This window comes from Ananas comosus, linkage group 25 (genome assembly GCF_001540865.1).
Source record: "Ananas comosus cultivar F153 linkage group 25, ASM154086v1, whole genome shotgun sequence".
In the NCBI taxonomy this organism is placed as follows: Eukaryota; Viridiplantae; Streptophyta; class Magnoliopsida; order Poales; family Bromeliaceae; genus Ananas; species Ananas comosus.
The window spans coordinates 1,922,951-1,938,975 of NC_033645.1; the positions used below are offsets into that span (position 1 = coordinate 1,922,951).

The window sequence follows — 16,025 nt, forward strand, 5'->3', positions numbered from 1 at the left end:
GCCGGGTTCGAATCGGGCCATCCAATGGCCAACTCCGACCCAAACTACTTTAATGGGCTTATGATCAGGATTCTAGCCCAAAGTCGGATGCATTGGCCCTCACTTACATTTCTTAAAGCCCAAATTTTAAGAAAACATATAATATGTATTTTTTTTCTAAAAAAAAAAAATCGATTAGACATACCACTTAAATATCATATAACATGCAAACACACGTATATGCACGCGCGTGCGCGCACAAACACACAAAGTGCTCGGGCCAGGTTCTGGTAAGCCCATATAGGCTCATAAGTATTTTGGGCCTAAATTTTAAGCCTAAATAGGATCATCTACGTCTTGCCCAGATACAACCTAACTCGTGTGATTTAGCATAGTTTTAATTTACTATCCTATAATTTAAAATGCTTTATTTTACTATCCTATGATCTACTTTTATTTCACTTTAAGGATCTACAGTTAATTAGAATGCTAATGTACTAAAATTTCTAAATTGCTGAATAATAATAATAATATGGCAAATTTTTGCATACCACAAGATGACTATGTGAAAAATATAAATAAAAAAATTATTATATTTTATTATCTTGTTGCAAAATATATCATTTGACTGCTATGTAGTGGATAAATGTTAATATTTTTGGATTCAATTTGACAGTAAGTTTAGGGAAATTATGTAAGACATAATAAAATGACAAAATAAATATATACTAAATCTCATGTGACCAAGTTGAAGTCTTTTTTTTTTTTTTTTTTTNTAAGCAGAGAAAAAAAAAAAAAAAGTACAACGAAACACTGAAAAGATTAATAAAGGGGGGAAACTCATCCGTTGTTGTTTTTAATGTCGTTATATTATATTATATTATATTATAATATTATTATATATTGTTTTCCCAACATATGAAGCTTCCTCCGACCAAAATCCAAGTGCAAACCCTCGTCTCCTTCCTCGTCCTCTCGATAGTTTTGAGAGAGGGGCCCCCTCTCTTTCATCATCCTTCTCGAGCTTCGAAAGGGTTTTGATCGATCCCCATCTAGGTCTATTCCCATGGATGAAGAGGCGGTTGAGGTACTCCTCCGATACTCGGATCATAAGCGGTTTAATCTTATGAACAGCCCCGTAGATTTCGTATGGAGTTTGTAGATTTTTCTCTTTTTTTTGGTTGGATTTGCTAATTTTTGGCTTATTACTGAGAAAAAGGTTCGAATTTGAAGTGCTTATACTCTCTGGTGATTGGATTACTGTGTTTGGATGTGTTTTAATGCAGAGGGTTTCTGTGCAGAATCATGTTGAGCTGTTTGGAAATCTTAGCGAGATCCTATTTTTTCTTATTTGAGAATTAGTAGTTGAAATATGTTGTGTAAATCCTTCCTCTTTGGGTTATATTGAAGAAAATGCCTTATTTTAGCAAGTCTTACTTTGTTAGATTAATAGATTAAGTAAGAGTGTTGGGGAGGAAAAATAATGTATCTTTTACTCTAAAATCGTGTTACAATTGGATGATTTGTGTGTTTTTGGTTTCCAATTGATTTTTTCCCTCTAATGAACTAAATTCATGAATTTTTTTTTTTGGTATAACCACATGAGGAGCAGATGCATGAATGAGGTGTTTATACCTTTTTTCTTTGAATTCTATCTATCTTTAGAAGTTATATGTTGACGTTGACCTGATGCTCAAAAGAGGCAATAACAGTTTGACATATAATATGAACATATGAACATCCAAACTGTTCTTAGAAAATTGAGTTTTTCGTAAGCCTTAGCTTTACATACTTAAGTTTCAGTGCAAGTGTTGTTTTTCTAAGTCTTTAGCTCTAAGAACTGAAGCTTTTAGCTGCAAACAAGATGTGGCTTGAATTTGAGTTCGTATTCTTTTAAATATTCAGGATCAAGAGTCTAGAATTGACTGCTAAAGTCGAGAATTGCTGAGAAGTTATTCGAGAGTTTAGATTCTGATATAATATACATTTTTTTATTTTTTTTCAGAACATCCATGAAACTGTTGACCTTTCACTGCAAACATTGTGAATTCACCACTACTTTGAAGAGCAATTCTTTAGCCGATTGTTTGGCTACTAGTAAACATAATAGACTCTTTTCAAACTATTGACAAGATTTATGAAAAAGAAAAAAAATAAATAAATGAGTCGAAGAACTGTTTCTTCAGCTGCCCTGGTTAATACAATTATGAATTTTTTGCCCATATGTATATTGGAGCTTTCATTTTGACAGAACTGAGTACCTACTTAACAAGCAAAGTTGCTTCATGTTAGTTGCATCCACTCATACAAACATTTCCTTGATTTTCTTGTAGGTAGATCACTCTGTTACGTCCATGCAAGAGGGGCATGAGGCTACATGCTGGGGTTGTGGCTTACGCCTTCTTCTTACTGCCTATGCGCCTATTTTTAAATGTGGATGGTGTGGGGCAATAACACAGCAAAACCAAACTTCAAGAAAACCTGACAGCGTATGTTTTTCTCACTGGCGATGTGTCCGAGATAGGTCCCTTGTCGCTATTCTCCTTTTCTTCATGTTTTTTGTGATCAGTAAGTACATATTTCTCACTGCTTTTGCTTCTTCTCATTTCTCAGTCCTACTTTCTTATCATGGATCACTTTTCAGATAGTATAACAATTTGTAGATTTCATTTAACCTTTTCTACTAATGGCAGGTGGTGGTGTTTGGGCTGTATACCCAGTTGTTTTCTCAATCAGCTATTTCTGTGGGGTTTTCCACTGCATAGTGACAGCTATTTTGTCTATTATTACCATTTCTAGTTTTTTCCTAGCATCGTTTTCCTCTGCTGGGGCACCGACAAACATATTGTGGGGTAGTTATCCGGTCATTGGTAAAAATGGCTTAGAAAACTATACTTTTTGCGCATACTGTACAAAGCCAAAGCCCCCAAGAGCGCATCACTGCCGTTCATGTAAAATGTGCGTGATGGACATGGATCATCATTGCCCTTTTGTAAGCCTCATAACTTAATATTATCTAGTTCTAGTTCTCTTTTATAAATTTGTTCTGTTGAATTTCTTAAACTTTGACCAATAGATTGTAATTTAATGCTGCCACTATCCACTGACTCATTCCAGAGTCATTAGCTTAATGTAGAACCATATATTTAGATGAGTGGTTTTTCTGAAATCTTGGCAGGCATGGCATCAATTACTGATCCATATCCATATGGTATTAATTACTCTTGTTTCTCCTTGACTTGTTGCTTGATATGTTTCATAGTTTTGATATTGTATACATCTATTTTAGTGTCAAAATTTTTTAAATTTCTCCTGCCAATACAAGGGACTCGAGATTGTTGCAGACATGTTTGTTTGCTGCATGGAAAATTTGTTGAGATGAGCAGAAAACTTGCTGAGATTATACAAGAGTATCTCTAAAATAATTTCTTTATAAATTTATTTCCCCATTGGATGAGCAGGACTAGGGGAAGGGCGAAGCTAAGAAATTATGTTCTGGAATTAAGTGGATATGATTCTTTTCAAAGTATTGTTCCAAATACAGCATTCGTTTCATTCTTCCAACTGATTGATTGGCAGACTGTTGTATAGATATTTCTGAGGTAGAAGGATTTTACAATTAAATTGACGTTATGTAAGTACTTAAGTCTCAATAGGAGTTGTTTTGCGAAGGATATGTTATTTTTAATTTGGAGTTAGTACTGTCTTTTAGAATACTTGGTCTGGAGCTACATTAAATGCAAAAAGTCTATAATCAGGAGTTACTTAGCTGTGCATTTTAGTAAGATTGTAAATACAGTTTACTATAATTTCTAACATGTGGAACATATGTCAAAAAATTATACATACAAAATTTTGGAAAATACAAGTACTGGTAAGTTACTAATAAGCAAGCCTGTTCATGTCAGATCTAATGTGAAGACCTTGCAGATTATAGAGATCTAGTTTATTGATGTATTTCTCTGCAGATTGGCAACTGTGTTGGAGCTGCAAACCACCGGTTTTTTGTTGCGTTTCTTATATCTATAGTCATCAGTTGTTCATACATTCTCGTGATGACCATCTATGCTGGATTTCGTGTATGGCCTCCTCTGAAGCTCAGAACTCTTGTGGCGTATGGCCTCAATTCTACGAGCGCCTTAAGTTTAGTAAAGGAGATCACAGCTGCTTTTGCTAGCTCTGCATTCTTGTTGTCTGCAAGAGGCCTTCTTCTTGTATATCTGGCTTTCGCAAGTCTCTCTGTAGAGATTGGTATCAGTGTATTGTTGTGGCAGCAACTCTCTTTTATTTACGAGGGTAACACATACATCAATAGTGTAACTTCGCCGAATGCTGTACATGGAGAAAGGGGCTGGCAAAATATCCTTCGATTCTTTGGCTGTCCACATTCGGTTTTCAGAATTCTACTTGGCCCTACAAATGGTGGGAAATCGCAAAACAATTCAAACTCCAAGCTCTTGTGAAGGTAACTGAAATTCTTCTGTACTCTTTTTTCTCCCTTTTTTCAGTTCTAAGCTGCCCAATTTTGGTGCATCATTATTCTGCACGAGTTAAAGTACTGTAGCATTCTGAGAGGCTTCACTTTCATCTTTAACAGCAATTTCAGCAACCATATGCATGTATGCTAGAAAAGTTAAATAATATATTATATCACTAGATAAAGATATTATTCAACAAAAGGAACAGAGCTTAAGAGAAAATCACCTTTCTGATATACCATTACTAGCTAAAACCTAAATCAAGTTGAAAATCTACCATAAAAATATGGCGATTAGTGTCTAAACCAAATTGGACTGCTTTATCAGTTATCCCTGTAAAAAGCCAGTGTATTGTATATATGGTATTTACGCTAATGATAGTTCATGTTTGTAATGTAGGTTAGAGATACTTGTTGCGCATTGGATGCCAGCGAAGATTAAATCCTCCTGTTGTGCCAAAAACCTGACTAAATCATCAACTATCATCGAACGACCTATTGTCTTATTTCTCCTCGTGGTAGCATCAAGTGAAGCGGAAATGTTCTATGCTTTCACACGGCAGAAAGGGGGGTCGGGATCGGAAAGTAGTTCATAGCCCCAAGGCTAAGCTGGAACGAAGATCTGCGAGGATATAGCCTACAAGATGGTCGAAAAGATCGAGTTTGGTACTTGGGGAAACAACTCTAGTTGGATTGTTTTTTTTTTTTTTGGTTGCTACCTCTGCATGTATGAATCGACGAAACACAGCTTTATACTTTTTGGTTTTTCTTTTCTTTTCTTTTTAATTTTTCTTCTTTCCTTTACTTTTTATGCGAAATTACCAGTGAGGAAGCAATGGCTTGGTGGAGTGTATGTAGATGGGGTCCCTTATTGGAGAATAAACCATTTGGATTATTTTCAGCTCTGCAAACTTTTCTTCCTTTTCGCCTCCCCCTTTTTTTCTTTTTCCATTTCAATTTAAAGTTGATGGGATATTTTATAAATGCTAATATTATGCCCCATTAGTATGCTAGATTTTGATTTCGAGCTTTAAATTCTGCTACAAGGAGGATCCAACTATATCATTCTTTAAAAATTAAAAGACAATAAAAATTAAAGATAAATTCATCCTGTTCTTCAACACTGGTACATAATTGTTGTAATTGGCAGTTTTTTTTGTATTTTAAAGCTATACAAAATCATGTGCAAGATACGCGATTAAAATAGCTATTTGATTAGTAACTTTGCTTATGCGCGATTAAAACAGCTGTTTGATTAGTACCTTTGTTTATGAGGAAAATTTTATTAAAATATTTGATAAAGTTTAGAAGATGTTATTAGTAAAATTAAAAGTTCCAAAGTCCGTTTACAAAATTACTAGAATTTAAGGAGTTTTTATACAATTAAAAAAAAAAATTTCCCAAACATACGGGTCGAATCCGAACGGTTGAAATCGAGTCCAATCCGTGCGAAGATACGATTCGGCGACAAACCCGGCCTAGGATAGCGCGACGTGGAGCCGCGCCCCGGGAATCGCGTGGACCGTCCAATCCGCGATGGACGGCTGAAAACGGCGCCTTATAAAAAAAGAAAAGAAAAATGAGTGTCCCCTCCGGAACCGCGGCGTGCGACCCGGAAAAGGTGACACGTGTCGACACATCAGAGCCCGAGCGCACGCTCGGGGTGTAACCACGTGGGACCCATACACAAATCAGATCCGGTGCACCGAATCGCACGTTCGCGCAAAACGGTAAAACATTTTCCCCTATACGATAACTTGCGGTGAAATGTTAGGATAGCCCCTGTACTATCCCCATATTGCAACTTAGTTTATGTATTTCAAAATTTTAAAGTTAAACACTTTAATTTCTAAAGTTTCAAAGGGATTATGTTATATTTTTTAACTGCTGTAAAAATTGAACTTCTCTTAAAACTTGCCTCGAATTATTACTTTTACTCTAAACAGATTAAAAAGGATTATTTTATAACAAAAGTTGGATTTTTTGTGACTAGTAACTAAAGTTTGTTTAATATATCGTAAATGTTAAAAAAATAAAAATATCTGACAATGAGGACCTCATCCATACATCAGAATAGTAGAGGGACTTCCCATACACTTTGACTTGCATTATTTCGTCTCTTAATCCTCAACACACACACACTCATTTTGATCTCTTACTTTCTCTTCATTTCTCCTCCCTTCGCAAGGTAATTTTCTCCACTTATTTTACGATCATTGAGGGGTCATGATTAATTTGAGGAGAATAGAGGGGCGAATCAGCAAGATCGTGATCATGCTTTTCCACGGCTTTCTTGAACTGTGAACTGAAAACAGCTTCTGCTTCTTTGTTTCTTCAATGTTTTTATTTCACCCCAAAAGAAACAAACAAACAAAAAAAATCTATTTTTATAAATTTTTTTCTGAAAAAAAAATGAATATCATAAGTAATAAAGGAGCATATACTGTTGAGGTGCAAAGTTCAGGAAAGATGTGGAAAAATATGACATATCTTTCGAAGAATTTACTTTTGTTATGCAGCAAAAGCAGGTAAGTGTTAGGTAGTAAATAATTACTTTTATAACTTTTTTTAAGTTTTTTAAGTGCTTTTGAAATTTTGTTCCTTCATTTTCCTTTCTGAAGTTCTTTTCATTATTTTTTAAAATTCTCAGGATTATTGTAAATTTGCAATTATGAGATTTTAAAAATGCTATATAAAAACATTTTTCGATCCCAGGCTAATCTTACATTTGGAATTGATGTATGCACTACCCCTTATCTCTGGAAACTAAAAATCCCCTTAAGAGTTAAAATTTTCTTGTGGCTTGCTGGCCGCAACAAAATCTTGACAGCCGACAATTTATCTAAGAGGGGCTGGCAAGGCCACGCAATCTGTGTTTCTTGCTATGCTGACGACGAAACTCTTGAGCACATCCTCTTCTCCTGCAATTATGCGACGATGGTGTGGAACTACCTCCTAAAAGATATTCCAAATACTCACAAATTGGTGACGGATCTCCCAGGTAACTTACCAACCAGGTGGAATCGAGCAAGACAGTCACTGAAGGGGCTTTTAAAAAGAAACTTTGATATCTGTTTGGCAGCGACGTCGTGTTGGGAATTATGGAATCAGAGAAACTGGCGAATCTTCAACGGCCGCCTCATTCGCTGTGAGGAGACTGGAAACAGGATCATTAATACGGTAAAGCTTTGGTTATCTGGGGTAGGAAGCTAGTAGGAGTTGATTATATTAGCTATCTTCATTTTGTTTAATTTCTTTCTTTCCTATTATGTTGCTCTTAGTCTCTGTTTTCTTGAACTTTAATTACTGACCCTTGGCAGTGGTCCTTTGTATTGTTCTGACAAATAAGGTACATCCCTATTTCCTCAAAAAAAAAAAAAAAAAAACACAAGAAGGAAACCACTCATTTGTTTTACAGATACTTTAGTTTAAGCTAATTACAAGTAACAATCCCATTTTAATAGAAATTTCTCCGTAACAAGATAGTCCTAAATTTTCATTCGATTTCAAATCTTGTTGTTAGAGTTTTGAACTATCTATCTTAAGAAAATTTTGTGAAAATGAAAATAGCAACGCTTTTTGAAGTCATCTGATTTCTAAGACAGTGAGTAGGGTGTACTTCTTTTTTCTTTTCTTTTTTTTTTTTGAGAGATAGATAGCACGCTACCCACTTCGTTTATTTCATTTAGAAATAAACTTAGATAGAAATGTGAATCAAGTAGGATTCGAACTTGGGCCTCGGGTACCAACCATCAAGTCCTTTGCCATTTGCTCTAGAGACCGTCGGTGAGTAGTGTGTACTTCAGCTTCTCTTCTTAACCCCTTCTTGTGATTCGCAATGCAATCAACAACGATAATCATAAGAGAGACTATTTCTTAGAGAGCTGTACGATGTTAAGTTAGATTCCGGAGTCTTCTTCTAACAATGGAAGATCTTTTATGGATTGAGGACTGGGGGATCCTTCTTTCATGTGGCATTGATGCAGAGCTACGTATACTCTCGGTGTCGCATTTTCTGGATGCTAGCTATGTGTTCAACGAGTTCTAAATCAGTAGTAGTGTTTTCATTTTCTTTTTTCTGAAGTGCTGAAGCTATAGTATCTGCGAATATTTTGTTATGCACATTTTCTTTTATAATTAGTTATCTTTCTTCGCTAATTTTATAATTATTATCTTTAACATTACGATCATTCTGGGACAACGTTATACGTACATGCTTCTAGTTATACTCGAGTAGATGTGATGGATTTTGTTAGTCTTTTTTTGATCGAGCACTTATGATGGTAAAAACTCTCTTTGCGCGTCGAAGTAGATTTTACTATTTCCACTTCTCAAATACACCGCCTTTTGCGTTGATGGATCACACTACACGTATGGACCCCAGTGTTCCGTCACGTGTGGATCGCGGTTCGTTGCGGAACGGACGGCTCAAAATCATCATCGCCAATAAGCGCCCCCCGCCCCTCGATTTCCGAGCCAACTGCATTCGGACACGAGCCGTCTTTCTATTCGAGGACTCCCTGCGCGCACGTGTGGCGTGGTGGGCCGGTATCTGAACCGCCTGTGGCACGTACTAATGTACCGGAACAAATTGGCTGCACCCAGTTCATTAATTCCATCTTATATTATAATTCTGAGCACTAAATAGAAGTTTTTTTTAATGGAAATCGTCTCCATGGTGAGACCATCCAAAAATTTAGCGTTCGTATTATTTTCAGATGCATATTTAATCTGATAAATTGTAGATTTGATATTTACTGTAAAAATTATCTGCATAAAACTTTTGACGATGAATGCTAACAATTTCAGCATACTCATGATACAGAGAAAGCTTTGATTGGTACATATACACACATTTAGTGGTACTATTAGATAGGCTTACCAACACATCTTCTCAGAATAATCATCTAAGTTTACTAACACATTTTTTCTATATCATGAAAATTTATTTTTTTTGTAAGAAGTGTGATATGAACTTGAGACATTCGAAGATGAGGATAATCACCAATCGAGCTACCAATTAGTGATTTTCTACAGCAGTGTAGCGGTGTCTAATTGATTACAATTATAATTTTTTCATCTATTGAGCAGATAAATGATTAAGTAGAAAGTATAAGACAGAATATAGGACGGATTGTTGAGTGGTGCACCAATGTACAAGTAGTGAAAATATAAGACAGAATATCATTGAGTGGTGCACCAATGCACTAGTACACTACGCATACGCAAAAATTCCTCATTAATCTGGTTCTATTTTTACTTTTTAGTACGTGCATTCACGGGAGTTAGTTAAATTCTCCCTCCATATATAATAAAAAGTGGTCTCATTCCTCTCTCTTATATCACTTTTTTTTTTTTACTCGATCTCATCCTCTTTTCCCTTTTCGTGTTATGTTTCTCTTCCTCTTGTAACATCATTTGTATTATTATTATTATTATTTCATTTACTTAGGGGTTTAATTGGAGATGATAAATATAAGATTGTGGCTGTGTGATTCTATAAGGTGCACTATGTAATCCATTTTAAGAGAAAATTTATCCTGTAATATTCCAAGTGGGTAACATTTTTCTTCTGTATAAATTAAGAACTAGCGGAAAAATAAATATTTTTTCAACTATTAGTAGTGAACTATATCGCGTGCAGTAGAGATAGTAATTCCACTGTAACCTTTAATTTGTTCAATTTATATATATCTTTCTTTCTCTATGAGAAGAAATTTGAGTAATATCTTCTCTTTAACTTTCCACAATACACTAAAAAGATTGGGACAAAATTTTCAAGGGTGCATAAATAATTAATGAAATTACGTAGTTGTAGTTTTCTCCTTCATTTCTAGTAAATAAATATTACGAGAAAATGATTGAGTGTAAAAAAATAATTAGAGTACGTAATTAATTAGAGTTTTCATTTTTATTTTTTGTGAAAAAGCTGAAAATATTATATGTTATTGTTGTGTGTATATTTTCCATTGAGAGTTGGGATCCTTTACAGCTCAAAAACGCACAAAACTCACTTGGTCCATGGTAGTGGCCTCTTAGATTCCACTAATATAGTATTTTGTTTAAAAATTTATTAGTCCATCATTCCAAAAAATAATCAAAAATTGATGCGAAAGTAAGTGATTTTGTCTAGCAGTGAATTAATTTAATTATGGCCGTAAATTATAGTCAATGAGATACATAATCATAAATTGAAATACTGATCGAGTTTTGTTTCATCATTATTTATATCCAATAATAATATAAGAGAAAAACAGCTGTATACAAAATTAGATTGTGCTTAATTTTTCTCAAGAATGAAGTTATATATCCTTAATTTGTTTCTTTTTTAGTACACATATTTTATGACATAAAATCCTGCTATATAGCCCATCATCAAGATAACTTCTCCCATTGAGCATTAGAGCAAAAGAATAAGAAGAAAATTAATGCTAATTACAGGAGACAGAGAATGTTTTGTCCGTTTATATAGCACGGCTTCTGCAGCAACTTCCCTATCATGCAAAAGTTGTTTCCGTTCATTGTTTTTTTTTTTTTTTTTTTTTTTTTTTTTTTTTTTTTTTTTTTTTTGAGAGAGAGATAGATAGCACGCTATCTGTTTCGTTTATTTCATTTAGAAATAAACTTAGCTAGAAATGTAAATCAACTAGGATTCGAACTTGGGTCTCGGGTACCAACCACCAAACCCTTTGCCACTTGCTCTAGGGACGGTCGGTTGTTTCCGTTCATTGTTAACACGAAATTTTATAACATTTGCTATAGCAAAAAGCTCACACAAGCGTACGATGTTTGTTACCGGAAGCTTTTACTTTGATCTTCTACTTTTACTCCAGCAAATTAATGGCTATTGGAGGGTTTCGACTTTCGAATAAGGAAAATTTAGTCCAGCTTCTTCAATTGCTTGGCCAAACAGGCACCTAATCAATCATCGCAAGGACGAACAACCGACCGTGGGCACGAAAATGGGTTTAAGTTAAAGAAAAAGAGTATATACGACATATTATTCCAACTAACACATGGACCCCTTGTGAAAGAAGGAGCACAAGTGTGATAGAATATAAGGTACATGAAAAAATAAATTCAAATAATAAATTGGTCCAACCAACACATGGGCTGATAATGAAAGAAGCCACCAAGGCCCACAACCATGCCCCCTCCCCCTTTTCTTTTTTTTTTTGGTTGTTGTAAAGGATTATTAGAAGATTCTTCATCTTCTTGGCCAATTCAATCAATTTGAAGGTTGCTCAATTGACCTCATCCTTATATATAATAGTCCATTTGGTTATGTGTAATTAGTTATATTTTGTTGCTAAAGAGAAAGAGCTGGATTGTACTTTGCCATATATTTTTAACGGGAATTGATATATCAACAGAAAGATTCAAATCATAACTTGATATATACAATGTGTCTATTCTGGCAATATACAAAAATCGTTCTCGATATATCAATCCCCATTTTTAACCTTTCAATTCTACGAATGTTTGAATTTCTTTCAATAATAATTGACCAATTGGAGCTCAATTTCCAAGTCAACAAGTATTTCTACCTTGACTTCAATTTCAGGCTAAGTTATTGTTTATTATTTTTTCCCTTTAAATATAACAACAAACTTATAATTCGAAAAAATGGATGAATGATGCACACACCCATTTCTATCATTGAGAAACATTTATTTGCATCCCGAGAAACTATTGCCAACGCCAGTATAAGTTCGTAAAATCATTTATTGCACCTCTACAGGGCTCCTTCCATTCTCGACACGTATTGTACTTTTCAACGTAGTCATCCGATTGTTAGATAATTAAGAAAATAATATAACTCAGAGGACGGTAGAGTGTGCGTTTATACAAATGCGTCTGGCGCAAACAATAATTTCTCAAAGCATAAGAGGAACAACAAACAGTAAACATGGAGTTTCTAGTTTATCTAAAGATGAACCCTAAATTATTTGAAAAGCACTTTCTTAAGGAAAGGCTTTTACTTTTCTTCAAGTTCCTTTCTTTTTCTGGTGGGACAAAACTTTATTTCAAATGTCTTGTAACACCAATTTGTTCCCTACCTGCCCTACCACCTTTGGTAGAAAAAAAGCTGGGCAGGAGATGCTAAGAAAAGTAAAATATCAGTCCACCACTCACTTGTTTTGGTTTATATGTAGATATTTTAATTTCAAATGATAAAGTAAATTTTTAATAGCAATGATCATCCTTTAAGGGCTGCGTTGGACTTATATATCAACTTCATGAAATATTTATTCTGCAATAGCATATGTTTTGTACTACCACTGCAACAAAATATGTTTTACACGGTGCTTTTTAGACGGCGCTATATTCTAACATCTTCAATATTTGGTATGTGCTGACATTATGATCAAGTGTCGCCAATAGATATATTTTTAATCAAATACTGATAAAAATTTTGTGACGTTATATTAAAGCGTCGGTATATTTATCCTGATTTGCTTGCGGAACGATTCTTTGCTTTACACTTTTACAAGCGTCGGGATTATTCTTGCCGACGCTTTAAAGCGTCACTAGTTATTATTTAAAGTGTTCTTAAGCGTAAGATTTGTTGTAGCATGCATTGCTTAATTAGGTTATTGCAATAGTATAAGTAGCTAATGGATAAAGATAAAAGAAAGAATTATATGGGTGCCCCAAAAAACACCTACGGGTTCATAAATTTGAAATGTTTTGTATATATACTTTAGAAATACTCAAAATAATTATTCCTAGATACCATATATCGATGTCGATTATGCTTTAATTTTAGTAACTTTTAAACAAAGCTTTTATAAAAGAATATAAATTTTACGAGGACAAATATACGAGGGCTAAGGTCTAGTATGGGCGTGCATTCTCATGTGTCACGGTGTGGCGTGGTGCCATGCGTTGCCAGTACGTCTATAAAAATATCCCATGGGATGCTTTTGCGTAGGCAACAGTACTTGATAGCAAATTTTAATTCGTAACAATTCAAGATCAATCCTTAAATTATAAAAATACAAATCGTATGTTTTAATAAGCACAAAATTATTTCTTCACATGCATTAATTGTGTCACTTTGGACTGCGATTAGAAATTCTCACAAACGAAGCCTAAGTCTAAGTGTCTGATCCAATAGTGCAGCTAAAAAAAACATACATGTGGAGCAGATATGCTGCTGCATTTATAAAGAGGAGCGCTATATATTCTCATTCTATATCTCTTCGTAGTTGCGTGTGGAACGCGCATGCTATTGCTTTGATAAAACAGAGTGTTATTTAATAGCACGCTGTAAAAGTCGCGCATTTAAATTCTTATTTTTCTCTTTTTGTTGTTGCACGGAATACACACGCTAATCACCAGGAGAAATACAGCGCAATATATAGGGCACTGTAAAAGATGTACATTTTTTTCATTATATACCTTTCTTATTGTTATGTGTGCAATGCATATGCTACTGTACTGATAAGCAAGGCGCTATTCATCTATAGCGTGCCATAAAAGTTGCGTGTTTAAATTCTCGTTATTGCTATTTCGAAGTTGCATGTGGAACTCACGCATTACTGCATTAGTAAAACATAGCGCTATTTATAACACACTGTAAAAACCGCGTGTTTAAATTCTTATTGTCCTTTTTTGCAGTTGTGTATACATAGAACTCACACACAATAGCATCGATAAAAGAACACGCCGTAAAAGCCACGAGAAACTTGCGGCTGAACACCTACTGAATATATTATCAAATTTTTGAATATAGTGAGGTTGAAATTAACCTGAAGAAAAATAGGTATCTTGCAGATCCCATATATATAGTTATATATATATTTTTTCTTTTCTTTTTTTTTTTAACTTGTTGGTCTATCTTTTTTTGACTCTCCGTGTTTCACTCCACATTCGGAAAGCAACGTATTAGGAATGTATCAAATTCATTGGATCCGATCAAATTTATTTACAAAAAATTTGACTAAATATAATAAATCTTTCCATTAATAATATTTTTATCTTAATATCTTACCTTTTTTACTGCATAAAATATTATTACCCTTCAAATTTGGAGATGTAGTGGCAAGTGTAATAGCTGGCGAATAAACCGGTCGGCGTCCAATCCAGTGGCCCGGTCGGGACGAGCCGGGCGAAAGGGGCCGGTCGGGTTTGAAAAAAAGGGACCGGTCGATCATAGCCCGTTGATCCTTTATCAACGGCTGTGATTGATAGTGGGCCCACTCCAAGGCGCACACCTACCAAAAAATGAAAAAACCGACGCATGGACCTGGTGCATTCTTACAAACATGCAATCACCATCAAATTACTTTGATTTGTTTAAATTAAGAAAAAAAATTAACAATTTGAATGGAAGAAATTGAAGTATGAAATAAAATGAAAAGCAAATTGGGAAATACTTTAGCTTCTCCTACATAATCTCCTATTATTAAGTCAATATAGTACGACAATGGTCAAGTAAAAATAGGTACCAGTTTTGATACCGTATCTTCTTTTTTAAGGAAAAAAAAAAACTTCAGTGAGGAGTTTTCAAATGAAATATCATTGAGAAGCCTCCGATCTACTGTCATATATTAGTTTTGTCTCTATCAAATAATAATAATCCTCCCTTCTGTATTTTTTGTTTTGATATTAAAAAACATCTAACGAATTCTTTGATGAAAGCAAAACTAATGCATGCCGGCGGATTGAGGGTTGTTTAACAAAACATCATCGAGGAGTTCCCCACTAAACTTTTATCCTTTGCAAATCAAATCAAACTATCTCTTCCGATAGCAGTGTGACTACATGACATGAAACAAAGCCAGTTTTCAATAAAATGAAATGATTGAATTTTTCTGTTAAGATAGTGTTGTTAATATGCTGGGTAAGTTAATGTAAAGTACCGGAATGTCGCGCATAACCAATTAAAATCATCTGCATCGAGTATTCCGACATATTTATAGCCTATACGGGCGAACATTTATCAAAGCAATTTAATTCAGCATTAATAAATTTCTACGCGTCGGATAATCCAGTCATTTATTAAAGTCAATATCCAGCTCCACTAAATTCCGCTTTCTGGCCAACAACTAGATTCCCGCCATTCACGGAAGAAACCCTTTATTTAAATAATTTATAATAAGATCACTCAAACTGACCGTCTCCAGAGCAAGTGACAAAAGGCTGGCAGTTGATATCTGAGGTCCCTAATTCGAATCCTAATTAATTAATTTATTTATTTTTAAATAAAATAAACAAAGCAGATAACATGCACCGAACATCAGACTCCGAAATATTTGCAACCACTGAAGAAATAAATGGTTGGTACGTGCGCTCGGTCCAGGCAAGAATTTGTACTCCCGAGAATGATCCTCCTCGCTTTCTGATACCACGTAGTGCCAACCGGCAAAGGGGTGGGGGACACATGCCTCGTGGGGATGGGCTGTCCGCACGTGTGGGGGCCGTTACCGGCACACGAAGGTAGCCTCGCTCCATTTCCGTTAACGTTACCGGCTATACCCGGTTCCCGCCGGTTCCTTTCCCCATTTTAGTCACTCTCCTCGCCTATTTAAACCCCCCATGGTGGACCATTTTTCTCACAATC

The 16,025-nt window shown here is 35.0% G+C and overlaps 1 protein-coding gene across 1 annotated transcript; it reads left to right on the forward strand.

Annotated features, from left to right (window-relative positions):
- On the forward strand, positions 862–5,387 carry LOC109703590 (protein S-acyltransferase 11). The gene is made up of 5 exons (XM_020224259.1): positions 862–1,066; positions 2,313–2,547; positions 2,673–2,971; positions 3,948–4,444; positions 4,857–5,387. Exons 1-4 carry the CDS (start codon positions 1,046–1,048, stop codon positions 4,440–4,442), a joined length of 1,050 nt encoding a protein of 349 aa, XP_020079848.1. The 5' UTR covers positions 862–1,045; the 3' UTR covers positions 4,443–4,444; positions 4,857–5,387.